Source organism: Echinops telfairi, unplaced genomic scaffold (genome assembly GCF_000313985.2).
Source record: "Echinops telfairi isolate 266 unplaced genomic scaffold, ASM31398v2 ScPeMD7_2;HRSCAF=8, whole genome shotgun sequence".
In the NCBI taxonomy this organism is placed as follows: domain Eukaryota; kingdom Metazoa; phylum Chordata; class Mammalia; order Afrosoricida; family Tenrecidae; genus Echinops; species Echinops telfairi.
The window spans coordinates 32,402,721-32,420,802 of record NW_022103898.1 but is presented as its reverse complement, the minus strand read 5'-3'; the positions used below and the strand labels follow the sequence as shown (position 1 = coordinate 32,420,802).

Here is an 18,082-nt window from a genome sequence, read left to right as displayed (position 1 = left end):
ATTAACTATTTATTTCTTATGTTATCTATCTATCTATCTATCTATACAGATATATGTAAAACATTAGTGTCTTGGTTTTGTTTCTCTAGATAACCCTAACATATGCCTCAATGTAAATAAAACAAAAATCCTTACAACTAAACCAGTAGGTAATATCATGATAAATGGAGAAAAGTTTGAAGTGTCGATGATTTGTCTTGCTTGGGTCCACAGTCAATGTTCATGGAAGCAGCAGCCTAGAAGTCACCTGAGCCAAGCCATTAGATTTTCAATCACTTCGTATGGATGTGAATTTTGGACATTGGATAAGAAAGACTGAAGAAGAATTAATGCATTTGAATTATGGTGCTGGCAAGGAATAGTGAAAGTGGTATGCATTTCCACAAGAACAAACAATTCTGTCTTGGAAATAACAGCCAGAATGCTCCTTAGAAGTGAGGATGGACACACTTGTTATCAGGAGGCACCAGTCCCTAGAAAGTAAAGTACAAGGTAAAGTATCCCCCAGTGAAGAAGAGGAAGACCTTCAAGGAGATGAATGGGCACAGTGCTGCAACAATGGGCTGAAACAGAATGATTGTGAGGGTGGCTCGCGACTGGGCCTGGTTTGCTCTGTTGTGTACAGGGCTCGCTATGAGTTGGAGCGGACTTGGGGACACCCAACAACAGTGAAAATAGTATAACTGAGTGAAACACAGGGGCTCTGGGAGACATGAGGAAGGATGGTAACTAAATGGTGTAAATGGCTCTGCATTTATTGCTAACAGAAAGGGTGAGAGACCATGTCCACCCCAAGGACTTTAGGTTGCCAGCTCCTTGACTCGATGACAGTTGGCGATGACCTACATGTTGGGCCGAATAGGCTATGGTTTCTTGCTTTGCCCGCCAATGGTATTAGGTGGCAGTGTGTGGAGCTCCTACTTCCGTGCAGCCCACATCATTAAATTCCCTTTTACTGCATATCAAGATGGAATTAAGTTACAAGTGACAATTAAGTGATAAATATGCAACAACCAACTTTTGGCCTCTATTGACTCTATGGAATAAGAGGACCCCATGTTCTCTTTCATTTTAATGCTTACCAAGGCCTTATCTAGGAAACAATAAAACCACCACCCTTTGGGAATCCTGAGAGCCAGCTAAATTACGTGCCGGGTAGTGTGAAGGCCTTGCTGTTGTGGGTCAGCAAGCTGATTTCTACTTTGATAGTGGAACAAATGTAATCAAGTGGTTATCCTTTTTTTCCATTTGTTATTTGTGAGCTTTATTAAAGCTGGCAAATATATTTTGTATGTGTGTTTTGAAACCACTATTTTTTTTTCTCTATCTAGGCAAACTAGAAAGGCAAGTGAAAAAAATATCAGAATTCTGTATTACTAAAAAAAAACCCCACTTTAATATCATTAGTATTATTCCATTTCAAATCATGGCAGTCCCACGTGTGTAGCATTCTCAAAGTTGATTACCTTTCAGAAGCTAAGGCCTGATTGTCTTCCCAGCAGTCTGTGTACATTTGAATCACCAACTCTTCAGTTAGGAGTTAAACATTTGTACCACCGGGGGACTCCTACCAATATTACTACCTTTTTTTTTCTATAGCTCCGCTTACTCTATTAAAATATTTATATTGGTGGCACAGTGCTTACCTATTGAGCGCTAGCCACAAGGACAGCAGTTTGAAACCACCAGGCATTCCTCAGGAGAAAGATGAGGCTTTGCATGCTCATGGAGTTACAGTCTCAGAAATCCACAGGGACAGTTCTACTCTGTCCTATAGGGTCATTATAATACAGCTGAAGTCTCAATTATGGTATTTAGAGTTTTGAATGTCAAGGATTCACAAACTTTGTTTCCCTTACTATTGGAAGTTACTGTGCACTTTCACTCTTTCCTGGAATGATTACAATATATTTGTATGTGTATGCATGTGTGTGTGTGTGTGTGTGTGTGTGTGTGTGTGTGTTAACCTTATGGTTCTGGGCACTAAAAATTTTTCTTGCAAGAGGGAAATGAAGACTTAAATTACAGCTTATCTTCTGCTGAATGTAATTGTTTGAAGACAAATTAGGTACATTTCTAGCTCTTACAAAATTGGCAAGTCACAATGAAATACCTTAGCAATATGAGCCCTGGGTTGTGAACCAGAAGTCAGATAGCTATCTGAAACCTCAGCCTTCCAGGTGGCTCCCTCCCCTCCCATTATGTGAGTGTTAGCCCTTCAGACAAAGATGGGACTCTAGCTTCCACTGCCCCACGGATGGACCTGAAGCTACTACACAACAAGGAACTATTCATGAGGATAGCTGCAGAGTGAGATATGCCTGGAATATCTGGAAAAGACATTTTATAGTAAAAAACAAATATCTTCAAATTTCTGTTGGTCAGAACTGGCAGCTTACACCTGTTCAAAAGCCTCACTTGTGTACTTTAACACGTCCCAGTAGTGACCTGAATACACGTTCTTCACTTTTTTGCAAAGCACATTCAATCAACCCTATACATCCGGCGGCTTATATTTTTAGAGATAAATGCTCTAACACCCACATTTTAGCTTTGGGTACATACTTTTATTCTTGAAATTCTCTGCGACACAGTTAAAAAAACACATAAAAAAACATTAAGTAAGCATTGAAATGTACTGAGGAAACCTTTGAAAGAAACCCCACAGAGAGTCCTTTCATGAATACAAACTTTGTTTTGTAACGTCTCTGGTTCTGAAGTCTTTTCGTTCCCTAATCATAAGATAAAAAGAGTTATCACAGCAAATTTGGCTATGAAACCAAAGTGTGTCTTACTGACCGTCTCAAGAGAAAATAAGGCAAAGCTCCTTGGGAAGTTTTACAGTTAAAACTCTAGCACGTTCCAGCCATGAACAGATTTTACTGGGTTCTCCTTCTAGTTGGAAACACAAGGTAGTAAATGAAGTATAATCAACCATTCTGTCTGCCTTCTCTGGCATCTACAGTTACTCATTGCCAAGGGACTACTGGAAAAGTTATACATGCCAACACAGGCACACTGAAATAATAAGGTCAAGACCTTGAGATGATTGAGAATAGTCTGATTTAACCCTATCCAATTGTCAAGCTGAAGACTTCTGTAAATGTTAGGAAGACAAAAGCATGCCCCTGTGGTGACAGAATGACCCATTTCCCCAGTCCTAATGTAACACGGATGAAATGACTGGACTCACTGCTACCCTCCATTTGTAGGGAAAATGACTTAGGGCTGGAAGTGGAACTAAAAGATGGTAGAATCAGAAATCCTTCTTTCTGATCCACCTAGGAGCCCTGGTAGTGCAGTGGGTTACACACTGGGCTGCTAAATGCAAAGTCAGTGGGTCAAAGCCAGTCACTTTATGGTAGAAAGATGAGGCTTTCTGCTCCCATAATGAGTTCTATTCTTGGAAATCCACAGGGACAGTTCTATTCTGTCCTGTAGGGTCACCAGGAGCTGGAATGAACCTAATGGCATTGAGTTTGGTTGGGGTTTCCGCGGGGGGTGATGGGTTTGGTTACCTGTTGGGCTGCTAACTGCAAGGTCAGAAGTTCAAGATCCGCAGGGATCTGAGGGAGAATGATGAGGCTTTCTATTCCTTTAAAGACTTACAGTCTTGGAAGCCTGCAGGGGCAGCTCTATCCTTTCCTGTAGGGTTGCTATGAATCAGAATCAACTCAATGGCAGTGATGTGGGGGCTCGGGGGATCCAACCTAATATACTCATCAAAGATGGTGTATACCCCCCAAAAGATTTGTAAATTATTCAATATCTAGATTATCCAAATTTACTGCTTTTATTCTTTCTCTTTTACTTCCCTTTGGGTGGGTCATTTCTCTAACTGATGAATAAAACAGATGAGAAAACCAGTGATACTTCCTGGTGCCATATCATATAGATTACTTATCCCTGTAAGACCAGCCTTTATTAAGAATCTTTTCTTGAAGGCCTATTATGTCTGGCCATGCATACTGTAGGCATGATGAATGGCACCATCACTATGTATCAAGGAAGTAAACTAATATCCCTGATTCTTAGTTTGTCTTTTTCTGGAGAAGAAAAATAAAAATACTTATCTCCCCGGGGTTGTAGGACGGACCCAGTGAAATAATGCAAGAGAAAGTCAAACCAAATCCGTTGCCTGGGAGTTGACTCCAACTGAGGCAACCTTGTGTGTGAAAGGATAGAACTGCCTGCTGCATAGGGCTTTCTCGGCTGTAATCTTTATGGAAGCAGATTATGAGGCCTACCTTTCACTGTTCTGCTGAAGGAAATCTGAATGAGCCATCTTCAGTCTGGTAGTCAAGTGCAAACCAAATGTAGCACCCAGGGTGCAAGGGCTTAATAAATTCTAGAAACAGCTAACCTGTGATTGCAAGGACAGGCTTTGAACTCTCATGCCATTTTCCTCCATATTCATTTGGTATATTTACAGGCTGGGCTGCTAACTGCAAAGTCAGTCGTTAAAACTACCTGCCATTCCTTGGTAGAAAGATGAGCCTTTCTGCTCCCACAAAGATTTACATTCTCATAAGGCCAAAGGGCCAGTTTTATTTTGTATGTATAGGAGCCTGAGTTATGTAGTCGTTACGAGATGGGCTTCGATCTGCAGGGTCTGCGGTTTGAAACCACCAGCAGCTCTGAGGGAGAGAAGGACTGGACTTTCTATGCCCGTAAAGAGTTAAAATCTCAAAAACCCACGAAAGGGTCGCTACAAGTCAGCACTGACTCCATGGCAGTAAGTTGGGTTTGTAGTTGGGTGGGGTCACTAGGAGTCAAAATGAATTCAATGGCAGTAACTTTGGTTTCCGCTTTGAATGTACCTTCATCTCCCTTAACCCTCTGTCCTCTCTACCTTTCCTCTTCTTGGCATATCTCAGGAGACTTGGTGGTGTAGTGGTAAACCTCAAGGTCAGCAGTTTGAACCCACACTTTGCTCTTTAGCAGAACGATGAGGCTTTCTACTCCCATAAGGACTTACAGTCTTCCCACAAGGACATTTCTGCCCATCCTCTAGGGTCACTATGCCTGGAAATCTACTTGATAGCAGTGAGTTTGGTGTTTTTGGTTTTGATAAATCTCAACAGCTCAACACCAACCAAAAGAGAATGGGAATCAGTGCCTGACCAGCAAGTTTAAACTTCAGCTAGAGACCAGCTTTAGGAAAGTCAGTTGACATTCCCAGAGCTGGATCCAGATCTATGCAAGGCAACCCTGATGCCACATCACACACTTGTTGTGAACTTTAAATTCAATGAAACTTTAATGTGACAGCATAAGACCTGACCTAATGAGGAAGCACTCAACAAGTGGGAGCTATACTTAGGTTGCATAACCCACGATAATTTCCATGCTGAGGAAAAAACTATCACTCATTAAAACCAAACCAAACAAACAAAAAACCAGCAATAAGAAAACCAAGCCTCTTGCTATTGAGTTGAATTCCAACTTATATCAGCCCTATAACTAATCTACAGATGCTCATTTCCAAACATGAATATATGCTTCATTATATGACTAAAGATTTCTTCCTTTAAAAACATTGACATTTAATAACTTTATTAAGGATCCCAAGCTGACCGCTGCTGATCGCAAGGTCAGAGATTTGAACCCACCAGCCACTTGCAGGAGAAACAACCTGGCCACCTGTTATTGTTACCATCTAATTACCGGTAATTCTGACTCATAACAACACCCTATACGACAGTGTAGAACCGATCCCCCGGAGGCTCCGAGGCTGAGAATCCTCTCGAAAGAGATTGTCACATTTTACAGCCTAAGAAACTGCGAACTGGGATCACTCAACAGCCCACAACTACAATAACTTTGTAAGTTATTTTACATCTCAAGCACTTTCTAGTTATACTTTTGGCTTAGTCACGCTGTAATAAAGCAATATAAGAAAGAAGATGAACATGGTGGTTTTAAATCTGTGCTGAGTTTATACAAACTTGCTGGATGTGTGAGGCATGCAGACACAAATACATAAGGAAATGCAAGTCAGGTTCCGTAAGGAAAACCTTTTGCCATTCAACACTATGAACAACCCCCAAAGCTGCCTTACACAGCTAGATAACTAAGTACTTTGGGTCCAACCCTGTTAAAGGGTTGGTTCTACAAGTGCCAGTGTTGACTCTTAAAACATATGAGGGCAAACCGTGACATGTTTTATGATGGATTTCTGGTTACAAAGGAAAGAACCACCTTAAACAGGTGCAGTTCCAGGCATTTAAACAATTCTCCATGGTGTTCGAAGGCCTCTGTGGTTTTCAATGGTTGAGATTTTCATGAAACAATGAAATGGTCCCTGTGTTCCTTCCCATGACCATCCATCACCCAACAGCTGTGAAATCCCCAGCTGCTGGGAAACAGAGAACTCAGTTGAGTGCTCTATAGCTGAAAGGAAAAAAAACCCGACAATCTCATTTTCCTCTCATTTCCAGGGCCCCAGCAGGCTGGAGTCTCAATACAGTTTTTCTTCCCCGAAGTCTCCCAGCCTAGTAGCATGGCAAGTAGCACATACGCTATGGTCTATTTATTTTGGTTGTGATTCTCACTGCCATCCAGCTGATGCTAACTCAGAGTGGACAGAGCAGAATTGCCCCTGTGGGTTTCCGAGACTGTAATTCTTCACAGGAGCAAAGAGCCCTGTCTTTCTCCTGGGCTAGTTGTCCTTGGGGAAGTATTATGCACTATGAGTACTAGGATCTACTACTCTATCCCAGGCACTGGCTATCCAACTTTTTAATCCTTACAATAATGACATAAGATACATCTTCTCACAATAATCATAGAAAATGTCCTAATTTTATTAGGAAACAAGGCCCACTGAGACCGTGTCACTTGGTTAATTCTGTCAAGAGTCATATCGTGAGCTGCGTGAATCATTGGGCCGTCCTGCCTGCAGCAGAATGAGCCGATGAGGAGACACTGACTGGTTGAGACTTAGCTGAGCGCATCTGGGAGAGCAGGGAGCATGGAGAAGACTGAGCTGCTTGCAAAGACACAGGAGGAAGCCTGAGGAAAGTGTGCTACCGACTTGTGCCCCACGTCTCCCTTCTCATTATTCTAGTCTCCCAAAGAAAGCAAAGGCGTCTGGAATCTTATGTAGCTTAAGCAGCGATCTAAATTTCATTTCTTTAAATTCCTTCATTCTCTGTCATTAGCCATTAAAAATTCTAGCTCATAAAATCAGATGTCATTAATTAATCACTTGCTCTAATAACACTATCAGCCACAGATGAACTGCCGTAGTCGCAAACAAGCAATTCTCAAACTTGAGCGAGATATTAGAAATAGCCTGCGGGACTTGTCAAACACAGACTCCCGGGGCCCCTGTACTCAAGTTTCTAGTTCATTAGACCTAAGGAGAGGCCTCCAAATTTGTATTTCTAGGAATTTCCAGGTGTGCTGATGCTATTAGGATTGTGGGACCACAGAATTGCGAGCCTCTTTCATAAAGGATAACGGTGCTTTAGAAAGCTCGAGTTATATGCTAGTTGTACTTACGACAAGAGGGACTATGAAAACAGCATTTCTTAGGAGGTGGCCTTCCATTCCGTAGGCATAACTTGTAAATCTACTTATGTATAACCTCCTAGGTAGAACAATGTCCAGAGATATGATTGGTGTCCAGAGATACACAATTGTGAGAGGGCAGTTGACCTTATGTCTATCTTCTTCCTGAAACCAACCAACCGAAAAACCCAAACTCACTAGCATCGAGTCAATGCTGACTCAGAGGGACCCTGTACATAGGTGAGAGCTGCCCTTGTGAGGTTGTAATTCTGCTTCTGAGTTTGTAATTCTTCATGGGAAGAGGGAGGCCTGTCTTTCTCCCGAGGTGCAGCTGGTGGTTTCAAACGGTTGATCTCGCAGCTGGCAAGATCAATGCATGACCACTACGCCAACGGGGTTCCTATAACAAACAAAAGACACACACACACCCCCCAAACAGCTATGCTCCTAATATGCAATGGGCCTAGTTACTTTGACCTTTAAAAAAAGAGTCAGCAAGGACTCTCATAGAACTGGATTCTGGAGGCCAACAAAGCCTTGGCCACTGAGCCTGATTGTAATCCTTTGCCTGGGCCCGGGGCCAGGTTTGCCTGGGCCTGGCTTGGCTAAGACACATGCTCCAGTTACTGCACGAGGGACCATCCCTGTGTCTGAACTTGGACGCAGTCTGAAAACTGGGTAGCAGATGTCACTAAAAACAGAAATGGCTTTTTAAGGCAGCTCGAGATTAGTAAGGAAATGAGGTTTCCATTCCGTGGGGTTCTAGGATGGGGACTTCTCATTCTAACTTCCCTTTGAAATGGAAAAACACTTACGATATAAGCCCCTCCATTTGGTTACTTAGATCCCCTTGTAGGTTGATAATTCCCTTGTTGGCAGACTATTGTAAGGGATATTATATTTAGGGCTTCTGCACAAGTCCCTGGCAACTTTGATTAATTATCCCCATAGAACTAACAGTAGCTTCTAGAAGTTTCCCCTTAGCCTTAGAAGTTGTGCTAACTTTTGAAAGTTGAAGTTCAGAGGTCTTACTAAAACAACAGTCAGTACAGTGAAAAACTCCAGGAAGTCTTGTTTTAAATGCTTCCTCACAAAAGTTTGATCAGGCTCTTGAGGGCGCTGGTAACTTGGATATGTTTGCTCAGAGTCATCTGGGTTAGTCTATAGGTCCATAAGTCTTTCTTTTTTTTTTTTTTTTTGTAGCTCTCAGATCTGAAAACATCTTTATTTCTTAGAAAATGGATTTCAACCGTAAGTCTTTCTTAAGAGCCTGTTCTGTGCCATGTTCAGGAGGGTCTCAGACTAGGGTCTGTTCTGGTTCTCAGGACTCTGTACTGTAAGTCCTCTAGTATGAAAACAGTTTAGGAAACGGAGGAGCGACATACCCTTCTTTCAACAATTCCCTTCATTACAGCGGCAGACACGTATTAGTACTCTACCTCATGTAAACAGTGAAGCAGGTTGTCATAGCTTTAGAACATCTAGATTGTTTTCTATCTGAGTCTCACAGGAGCCCAATTCATTTAGAAAGGCCAAATGATTCCATGCTTTATTTGAAGAACTATTAGTCCAAAGATCCTTCAGTATCAGGAAATGAGTGGCTTTTTGTTGAATAGGTACTGCATTTTCTTCAACTCTTAGCCCCAGTTTCACGTCTGGAGGGAGGAGCTCTCTGGTCTCCATGCTCATCACTGCAGTCAACCCCGTGGTGTCTTGCATCCCAGGAACTCAGCCAATACAAACGGCTCGGCTGACTCACTGGCTCATGGTTACAGGTGGCTCTCTTTCACGTCAGGGTTAGGAGAAGGAAGAAAGAATGTGGAAGTCGACCCTATAGGTAATGCACCAAGGATCCTCTGAGGCCTTTTAAATGTGTTACTATTATTAGCCCAGAAGGAGCACAGCAAACTATATAACATTACAGAACTGGCTGTTCTCCTTGCCTAATCTCCAACCACAAACTCGGGGTGCATCCCCACAAGGTCCTTGCAGGTGTTGTCTGTATCTTTTTTAAAGGAAGATGAGGTCAAGACAAATAGATGATGCCACCAATCTTTCATCATCTCTGGGTATTTCTATGTCGCCCTCATTCAATAGGAGGAATGCTGGTGGCAGTGCGTCACTCTTGGACTGCTAACTACAAGGTTTGGAGTTCGAAACCACCAGCTGTTCCATGAGAGAAAGATGAGCCTTTCTACTCTCGAAAAAGGGTCATGCAACCTTGTCCTAGGCAGTGTCCTTGTCCAAGGTTCTCAACCTTCCTAATGCTGTGACCCTTTCATACAGTTCCTCATGGTGTGGTGACCCCCCCAACCATAAAATTATTTTTGTTGCTACTTCATAACTATGATTTTGCTACTGATATGAATTGGGTGACCCCTGTGAAAGGATCGTTCAACCCCCAAAGGGGTCGTGACCCACAGGTTGAGAACCACTGTCCTATAGGCTCACTACCGGTAGGAGTCAGAGTGCACTCAGTGGAGTAAGAGTGAGTGATCATACAATAAAAGACCTACCGAGTCAGCACCTACTTCTGACTCAGGTAATGCACCAGACCTGAAGTTTACACGGGGAGTCTTGGTGGTGTAGTGGCTCCACGTTGAGCTGCTCACAGCAAGATCCACTGCTTGGACCCATCAGCTGTTCTGTGAGAGAAAGACGAGGCTTTCTCCTCCTGTGAAGAATTAGTCTCAGAAACCCACGGGGGCAGTGCTACCCTGTGCTGGAGGGTTGCTGCAAGTTGACGTGGACCCGATGGCAGTGGATCTGAAGTGACACAGATTATACAATCCTGCTTCCAGGGCTTTCTTAGGTCATCTGGGAGACTCACAGGGGTAAACACTCAGCAGGAAGCAGAGAAAGATGTTTGAGCCTAGAAGAAAGAGAGTTTAACTCTGCCTTAGGGTGAAGAGGAGGTTGGGCTACTCTTCAACAGAGAAGAATTATCATTCAGCCATTGACTGGGCAGCTAACAGTACTGGGCATTAAACTGAGGTTCTTATTTTTTTTCCACTTTAAAAATCGACTCAACAATAACCCCCATTTATTGACAAAAATGGCTTTTGTGTGATAATGGCACTAACATGACTAGGCCAACCTGTCTCTACTACTCACCTTACATTTAATATCTGAAGGTCGGGGGACTGAAATTGGCATGGGTGTTGTCACTGAAGGAGGCACCTGCTTATCACTTTTGTCTATTGATAAGTCTAAAACTGCAGATGGAAAACAAGCCCATGGGCACCTCCTAGGACGGTCATGGAGGCAGCAGAGTGGATCGACAGAGGAAGAAGCAAGAAGCATGCCAGGCGTACACTGACTGAACAGGAACTAAGCTGAAGGTCATTTATGGTTTGTTTTTCTTAGGAGAGGCCTTGCATTACATACCACGTGGGATGCTCCCGGTGCCTTGACAGGTCTGAAGCCATCCACAGGTACGCACTGGTCAGCGTGGCCGTTACAGAAGCAGCTGCCCTTGACAATGAAGTCGTAGATTGCATAGTGGGTGAAATGCTGGGGCTTTGCATTCAGGTCATTTCTCTGACAGGGGCAAGACTGACGTTTGAGTAGCTGCACACGGAGGTTGGTGATCTTCAACTGCTCCTGCACTTTGACACTGTACAGGTTCTCCACGTCATAGGGTGGTGACAGAGCTCTGAAAATAACCTGTAAGAGACAAAAATCCCATGTGTATGTACGTAGATAGATCTGTCTACAAACCCTCAGTTGTTTGTCCAATCTCGTCCTGCCTTGACTGATAGATAGCTCGTGTACTCTGGGAGTGATAAGGTAACAAGAAGGTGTTAGGCCTGACCCACCTGGGGAAGAGCTCCGTGTGCTTCCTGCTTGGCTACAGAAGAATTATAAATACAACTGTAATTCTTCTGTGTCCAAACAGGTAGCAGAGACCTGAAAATTGAGATGGAGCTAACATGAAAATCTCTTGGGGGAGAGCCTTCCGGGGCAGAAGGAATAGTAAGTATAAAGGCCTTGAAGCCGAATCAAGCGTGGCTTGTTCAAGGAACAAGGCTCTTATGACCTGAGTCCAGAAAATGAAGGGAAAAGAGGTGGGCGAGGAGGGCAGAGAGCCAGGACACCACAGATCATGTATAGAGCTCTTTGAAGGTCATGGCATGGTCGTTAGTGTCATTGAGTCAGTGCTGACCCATAGCAAACCTATGCACATGACCCAAACCCTGCCCTGTCCTGCACTAGTCTCACAATTGGTCCAATGCTTGAACCTATTGTTGCAGCCACAGTGTCATGGGAGAGTTATTCTAGCCGTGGTGGGAAGCCACTGACTGATTTTAGACAGGGAAGCAATATGACTTCATTCTTTAATAATCTTTTCTTCTCTGAGAACAGTGGGTTCTAAAGAGGTGAAGCATACAAACAGGAGGATCAATTAGGAAGCAATGGTAAAATCCAGATCTGGTCATTTATGTTTCCAAAGGAAGGTTGGCTCTCAGTATGTAGGTGCTTGGAAGGACCAAACAGTCCACATCCTTCTAATTGGGGCCACTGTTGCCACAAATAGTCGCTGGTGCTTCTCTGAAAGTGCTTTCCAAGTTTTCACCACATTTTAGAATATCCTTACTGGTAGTAAATATGCATCTTAAAAAAACAACGTTTGGGCATATAATTCACAAACCGTACATATGATTCAGTATTTCAATCATATCAAGAAGAGTTGTGCAATCATCACCACCATCAGTTTGAGAATATTTTCTTCATCCTGGTACTCATCGTTATTAGTTCCCCATTTCCCCCCAACCTCTCCTGCCAGGCCCCCATGGAGTCATTCATCCAGTTATTGACTGTGTAGATTTACCTGGTCTGGATTTCATATACGGAAAAAACAGTTAAAAAAGAAAGAAACAAACAAAAGTTAACAACACAAATAAAGTAAAACAGAGGAAAACCTCAATCAAAAGAAATCAGAAAATATTAAAAACTAGAACAAATTTACAATGGGTAAAAAGAACGATCAAACGATAAGGTGTTAAACATGTTAACCTAACTGCATCTGCAATAACCCACTTTCCAATGCATTGTGCAAGAGAGCAATGCTGTTCACATCCCTGGTCTCTAATAAGAAAGGATTCACCAGAGGCTTAATCCACGTGTATTCTTTTTAACTGAAACAATTTTAAAATGGGTTGAAGGGAGGTCAAATGTTAAGCTATTACATTGTTGTTGTGGATGTTTTAAGATATTACATTTTAACCTAACTACATTTGCCATAATTGACTTTACAATACCCTCTGTCTTATAACAAGATTATTCACAGCCCTCAACTATAGCCAGAGGGGTTTTCCCCCCCGAACCTATTGCATGTGTGGACCCTCAAATGGATTTGGGGCTGCACTGGCATCCATAGCCTTTTGCAAATGAGGTGTTCACAATTTAAGCTCTGATACCATTTCCTCCTTCAGATTTGGATTATATTATTTACAATCTTTAGATCACACAGGCTGATGTGCTTCTTCCATGTGGATTTAGTTGGCGCCTCACTTAGGTGGCTGCTTGTTTGAAGATAAGACTTTAAGAGCCCAGAAGCCACTGTACCTTCTGATAGCAGGGAACCTTCTAGTTTCCTCACCACACTTTGCTATAGCACTGTGATATTTTCAGGGATTTCTTCACGAGGGTTGAGCATCAAGCAGGGGCATGTTGTAAGAACTAATTCTTCTTAGATTGGAGCTAGAATTAAATGCCAGCCTCAAATCCATTCACATATCTTTTGAGGGTAGATTATTACTGAGGATATGAAAAATTCATTTAAAACCAGACCCAGTGACTCAAATGGTTGGTCAAGTCGGTTAACAACACTTCCAGACCAGTGCAGGACACAATGAGACTGTTTTACGGTGTAGGTTATGAACAACTATGGACTCTAACAGCAACGTGAAACTTTAGCTCTGGGGAGGAAACCAGAGGGTGGAAGGGTTAGAAGGGACTGATCTTGATAGTAGGAGGCCCTGGGGTCTGTGCACTATGGAGAGGGCCATGGCACAAAACTCTTTTGCAGACCTAAGACTTGGGGAAGAACTTGGTGGAAAGAGGGAGGTTATCAATGCCAGTGGAAACCAAAGACTATTAAAAGGGACCCCCCAAATATATTGAGACAGAAACAGCACTGTAAATGAGGCCAAGACTAAGTTATACTTTGGTGTACAGATTTTTGAAAAGATAAAAAGAGATTTAATAACTTAACTCACTGTCATCCGGTTGATGCTGACTTACAGTGGCCCTCTACGATCGGGTAGAACTGCCCCTGCGGGTTTTCAAGGCTGTCACCCCTGACAAGACTAGAAAGCCTCATCTTCCTCCTTCAGAATGACGGGGGGTTTCGAACTGCTGACTGTGCAGTGAGCAGCCCATCGAGTAACCACTGCACCACAGGGCATCATCTCAATTTATCTAGTAAGAGACACAAAGGCTCCTGTGGAGAAGTTCTCAAGTATCCTTTGGTTTTTATGGTGTGTTACAAAGTTGATTGACACAGAAAATCCCCCAAACAGAAACATTTTGGTGACCATGCAGTAAGAAAATAAAGTAATTATTTAAAGAGTAGGCTTCGGAACAACTTCCAGTTAGGGAGAATGCATCTTTTTTTTTTAATTTAATCATTTTATTGGGGCTTATACAATTCATCACAATACATAGATCAATTGTGTAAAGCACACCTATATATTTGTTGCCCTCATTATTCCCAAAATTTGCTTTCCTCTTGGGTTCCTGGAATCAGCTCATTTTCCTTACCCCCTCCTCCCTTCCCACTCCCCGTTCCCCCATGAATCCTTAATAATTTATAAATTATTATTATATCTTATCTTACACTGCCCGTCGTCTCCCTTCACCCACCCTTCTGCTGCTCATCCCTCAGAGAGGAGGTTATATATAGATCCCTGTGATCAATTCCCCCTTTCTACCCCCCACCCCTCCCCTCCTGGTATCGCCACTGTTGTGACCCCGCGTTTCCAATTCCCATCTGTACCACTGTGCCTCCTCTGGTATAACCAAGTCTGCAAGGCAGAATTGGGGTCATGGTAGTTGGGGGGAGGAAGCGTTTAAGAACTAGAGGAAGTTTGTGGGTTTCATTATTGCTATACTGAACCCTAAGTGGCTCATCTCCTCCCCACTACTCCTCAGGGAGAATGTATCTTAAAGTAACTTCTGACTTCAATAAACTCCCTTCAGGAATGTTTTAGACTTAAAATTTCATTTTAGAATTCAAATTTACACTGAAGAATGCAAAGATGAGTTTTGTAGGCTCACCTCTTCAGATCCACATGTGCAGAATCACCCTCAGTGAAATAGAACCTTGGGGGAAAGAGTAATAATTCAATGGACATTTGCCCCTAACAATCTATTCTTTATTCACTACCAACCCCCACCTAAAGACCTCCCGTTCCTTTCAGATTCAGTACAAAGTCCTGCTGCCGGCCCTGCTTTATCTTGGCTATGAGTATGCTATTACTACCAGACACATGATCTTTAGAGTTGATGATTGGTTTGATGTCCTCCTGGTATTACCCTAAAATGTACACTGCATGAGGGCAGGGCCTTTGTTGAAGTCACCGCGTTGTTTCCCCAGTAGCCTGGCATGCACCCAAACCAGTGCTATAAAGTCAACCCACGGCCATCAAGTTGATTCCTACTCATCCCAAACCAAATTCACCGCATTGAGTCTCCCAGTGACCCCACAGCTGAGTGCTTCCCCTGTCTCCTGTGGAGCTGCTGGAGATTTTGAGCTGCTGTAACTCACTATACCACCAAGCTCTTCTGACTCACAGTGACCCTGTAGATCGTTTCACAGGCTGTAAATCTTTACAGAACAGCTAGACTCCTTTTTCTCCCACAGAGCAACTGGGGGGCGTGAATCACAAACCTTGTGGCTAATAATTCAATGCTTACCCAACAGTATCACCAGGAGTAGATAAATAATCTATTTTTGGTGATGGAATTGATTATAACATTGTTCTTGAAATTTGGGTAGTAGGTGAGATTTTTTAAAAAAAAATTAAGTCTCAACCGAGGAGTGGGTGGAGGGAGACGTCAGACAGGGCAAGATATGACAAAATAACAATTTATAAATTACCAAGGGCACATGGGGGAGGGGGGAGCGGGGAAGGAGGGGAAAAATGAGGACCTGGTGCCAGGGGCTTGAGTGGACAGGAAATGTTTTGAGAATGATGAGGGCAATGAATGTATAAATGCGCTTTACACAACTGATGTATGTGTGGATTGTGATAAGAGTTGTATGAGCCCCTAATAAAATGATTTAAAAAATAATTTTAAAAAATAAAAAATTAAGTCTCTTTTTAATTTCAAACAACTTTATCCCCTAGGACCCCAGATGATGTAGTGGTTATGAGGTAAGTTGCTAACTGCAAAGTCAGAAGCTCAAGACCACTAGCCGCTCTGTGGGAGAAAGATGAGGCTTTCCACTCTTGTAAAGAGTTGCAGTTACAGTCTCAGAAATCCATAGGGGCAGCTCTAACCTGTCATATAGTGTCACTATGAGTTGGAATTGACTTGATGACAATAACTTTGATTTTGTTTGCTCAATTCTTTCCTAACCTATAGTACATATAAATACCACTTATATTTTCTGCCTCTGGGGCTTCTTGGGAGGCACTTTGGAGTAGGAAGTTCATCAGTAACATGATGTGGAGAAGTTATTATGTTCTGTGTAGAGAAGATTTTGCATGAAGTGATGCATCCGAAAGGAGTCATTGTAAAATTTTGACTCTTTGGGGTCAGCATGTGTATGTGTGTATACATGTGAAATACAGTCAGAGAGCTCCTTAGAGGCCAGGATGGAACAACTTTTTCTTACATACTTTGTAGGTATTGTCAGAAGAAGGACATCATGTTTGGTCGAGTATAAGGGCAAAGAGAAAGAGGAAGGCCCTCAAGGAGATGGGTGACACAGTGGCTGCGACAATGGGCTCAAGCACAGGAACCATTGTGAGGATGGTGCTGGGTGTGCAGTGTTCTGTCCTCTTGTGCATAGGGTCGCCGAGGGTCAGAGCCAACGTAATGGCACCTAAGAACAATATCAAAATAAGGTTTGCAAGCACACTCACTGTTTCCTGTGTGTAACTGGGCAGGTCTGGAGTTCAGGATTAGGCAATATTCAAGTGAATATTTTTTCTATGCCGCACTCCACCTATCTCACCACTGGAGCCCATTGGGACATAGGGGCCCCACATAATACTTATCAAAATCCTTCCTAAATTAAAAAAGTCCATAATTCAACACGCATTTAATTAATAGGAAAAATTTACAAAATCTAACAAACAGAAAATAATTTGGTAATGAAAGAATTGATTATACCAGCAGTCGCCAGGTAACATATACCTGGCTGACTGACATATAAGCCCCAGTGATGAACCAATGAACCAACCCACCCCCCAACTACTGAAAGCCTCATATATATTAAAAATACGAGGTACACACACTGATTCATAAAAACCGATGGTCACTACTTTGCAATATGCATCAAACTACTATTATTATCAATTAAGGAACTCTTGCGATACAGTGGGTTATTCATTGAGCTGCTAACCACAAGGTTAGGGGTTCAAACCCACCAGCTGCCCTGAGGGAGAAAGATGAAGCTCTCTACCCCACTAGAGATTTAAAGTCTTGGAATTGCACAAGAGCAATTCTACTCTGTTATATAGGGTCATTATGAGTTGGAATCAGCCTGATGGCGGTGTTTCAGTTTTTTTGTTTACTGTATTATGATATGTGGTAGTCACATAATTTCAAGTCAACTTGATGATATATAAAAGTGTAGGGGTAGAGTTTAGCCTGTCAATCAGGTCATAGCTTAATGGTGACTCCTTGTGGGCATGGCCTTCTCACAAGGAGGGTCCTGAGAACCTCCCCTGTTCTCCCTGCCTTCACCTTCCTGCTAGCTGACCCTGGTTCTGCCACAGCCCTGTGACATTATCAGCACCATTGGCTCCACATGTTTTTCACCCACCGGCCTCTGATCTTCCTGCATTAACCCTCCCCCTCCCCGTCTACCTCCCCCTAACATGTGCATCCTTGCCTGTGACTGAGTGAGTTTGAAGAGGGACTTACAGGTTAGTATCAGACTTTTGGACTTGAGTTGGGCTGGCTGAGATGTTTTCTTGATATATAATTATTTCTTGATATAAAGCTCTTTCCCACACATCTATGAGTGTCCCTGGATTTGTTCTTCTGGTTAACCCAGTCTAACACACTATATTAAAGATATTTTGGTTTTCTGGAAGTATTTCTGTAGTAGTTACATAATCTGGTATCAACTTGCGAGAGGGTGGAGTCTAGCTTGTCAATCAGATTGCAGCTTGATGACCTCATTTGGAGGCATCACGGAGAAAAATAGCTCACTGGAGGCCAGATACAGACAGACTCTCTGCCTGTCTTCCTGCGAGACATTCCTGCTGACAAGCCACATGGAGCTACACTGACAGACTCAGAGCCCTGGATCTGGAGGAGCCATGTGAGACTCATGCCAGCACTAAGATGCCTCCTCCACCACTGGATCCACAAGACTTTCACCCAC

At 42.9% G+C, this 18,082-nt stretch overlaps 1 protein-coding gene across 2 annotated transcripts in view; it reads right to left on the bottom strand.

The window, feature by feature from the left end:
* The window catches only part of NTN4 (netrin 4), a 138,853-nt gene that overhangs the window by 70,120 nt on the left and 50,651 nt on the right, over positions 1-18,082 (bottom strand). For both annotated transcript variants that reach the window (XM_045290161.1, XM_045290166.1), the window contains exon 3: positions 10,903-11,181. In XM_045290161.1, the coding sequence (XP_045146096.1) occupies positions 10,903-11,181 (279 nt within the window). The remainder of the gene's footprint in view (positions 1-10,902; positions 11,182-18,082) is intronic.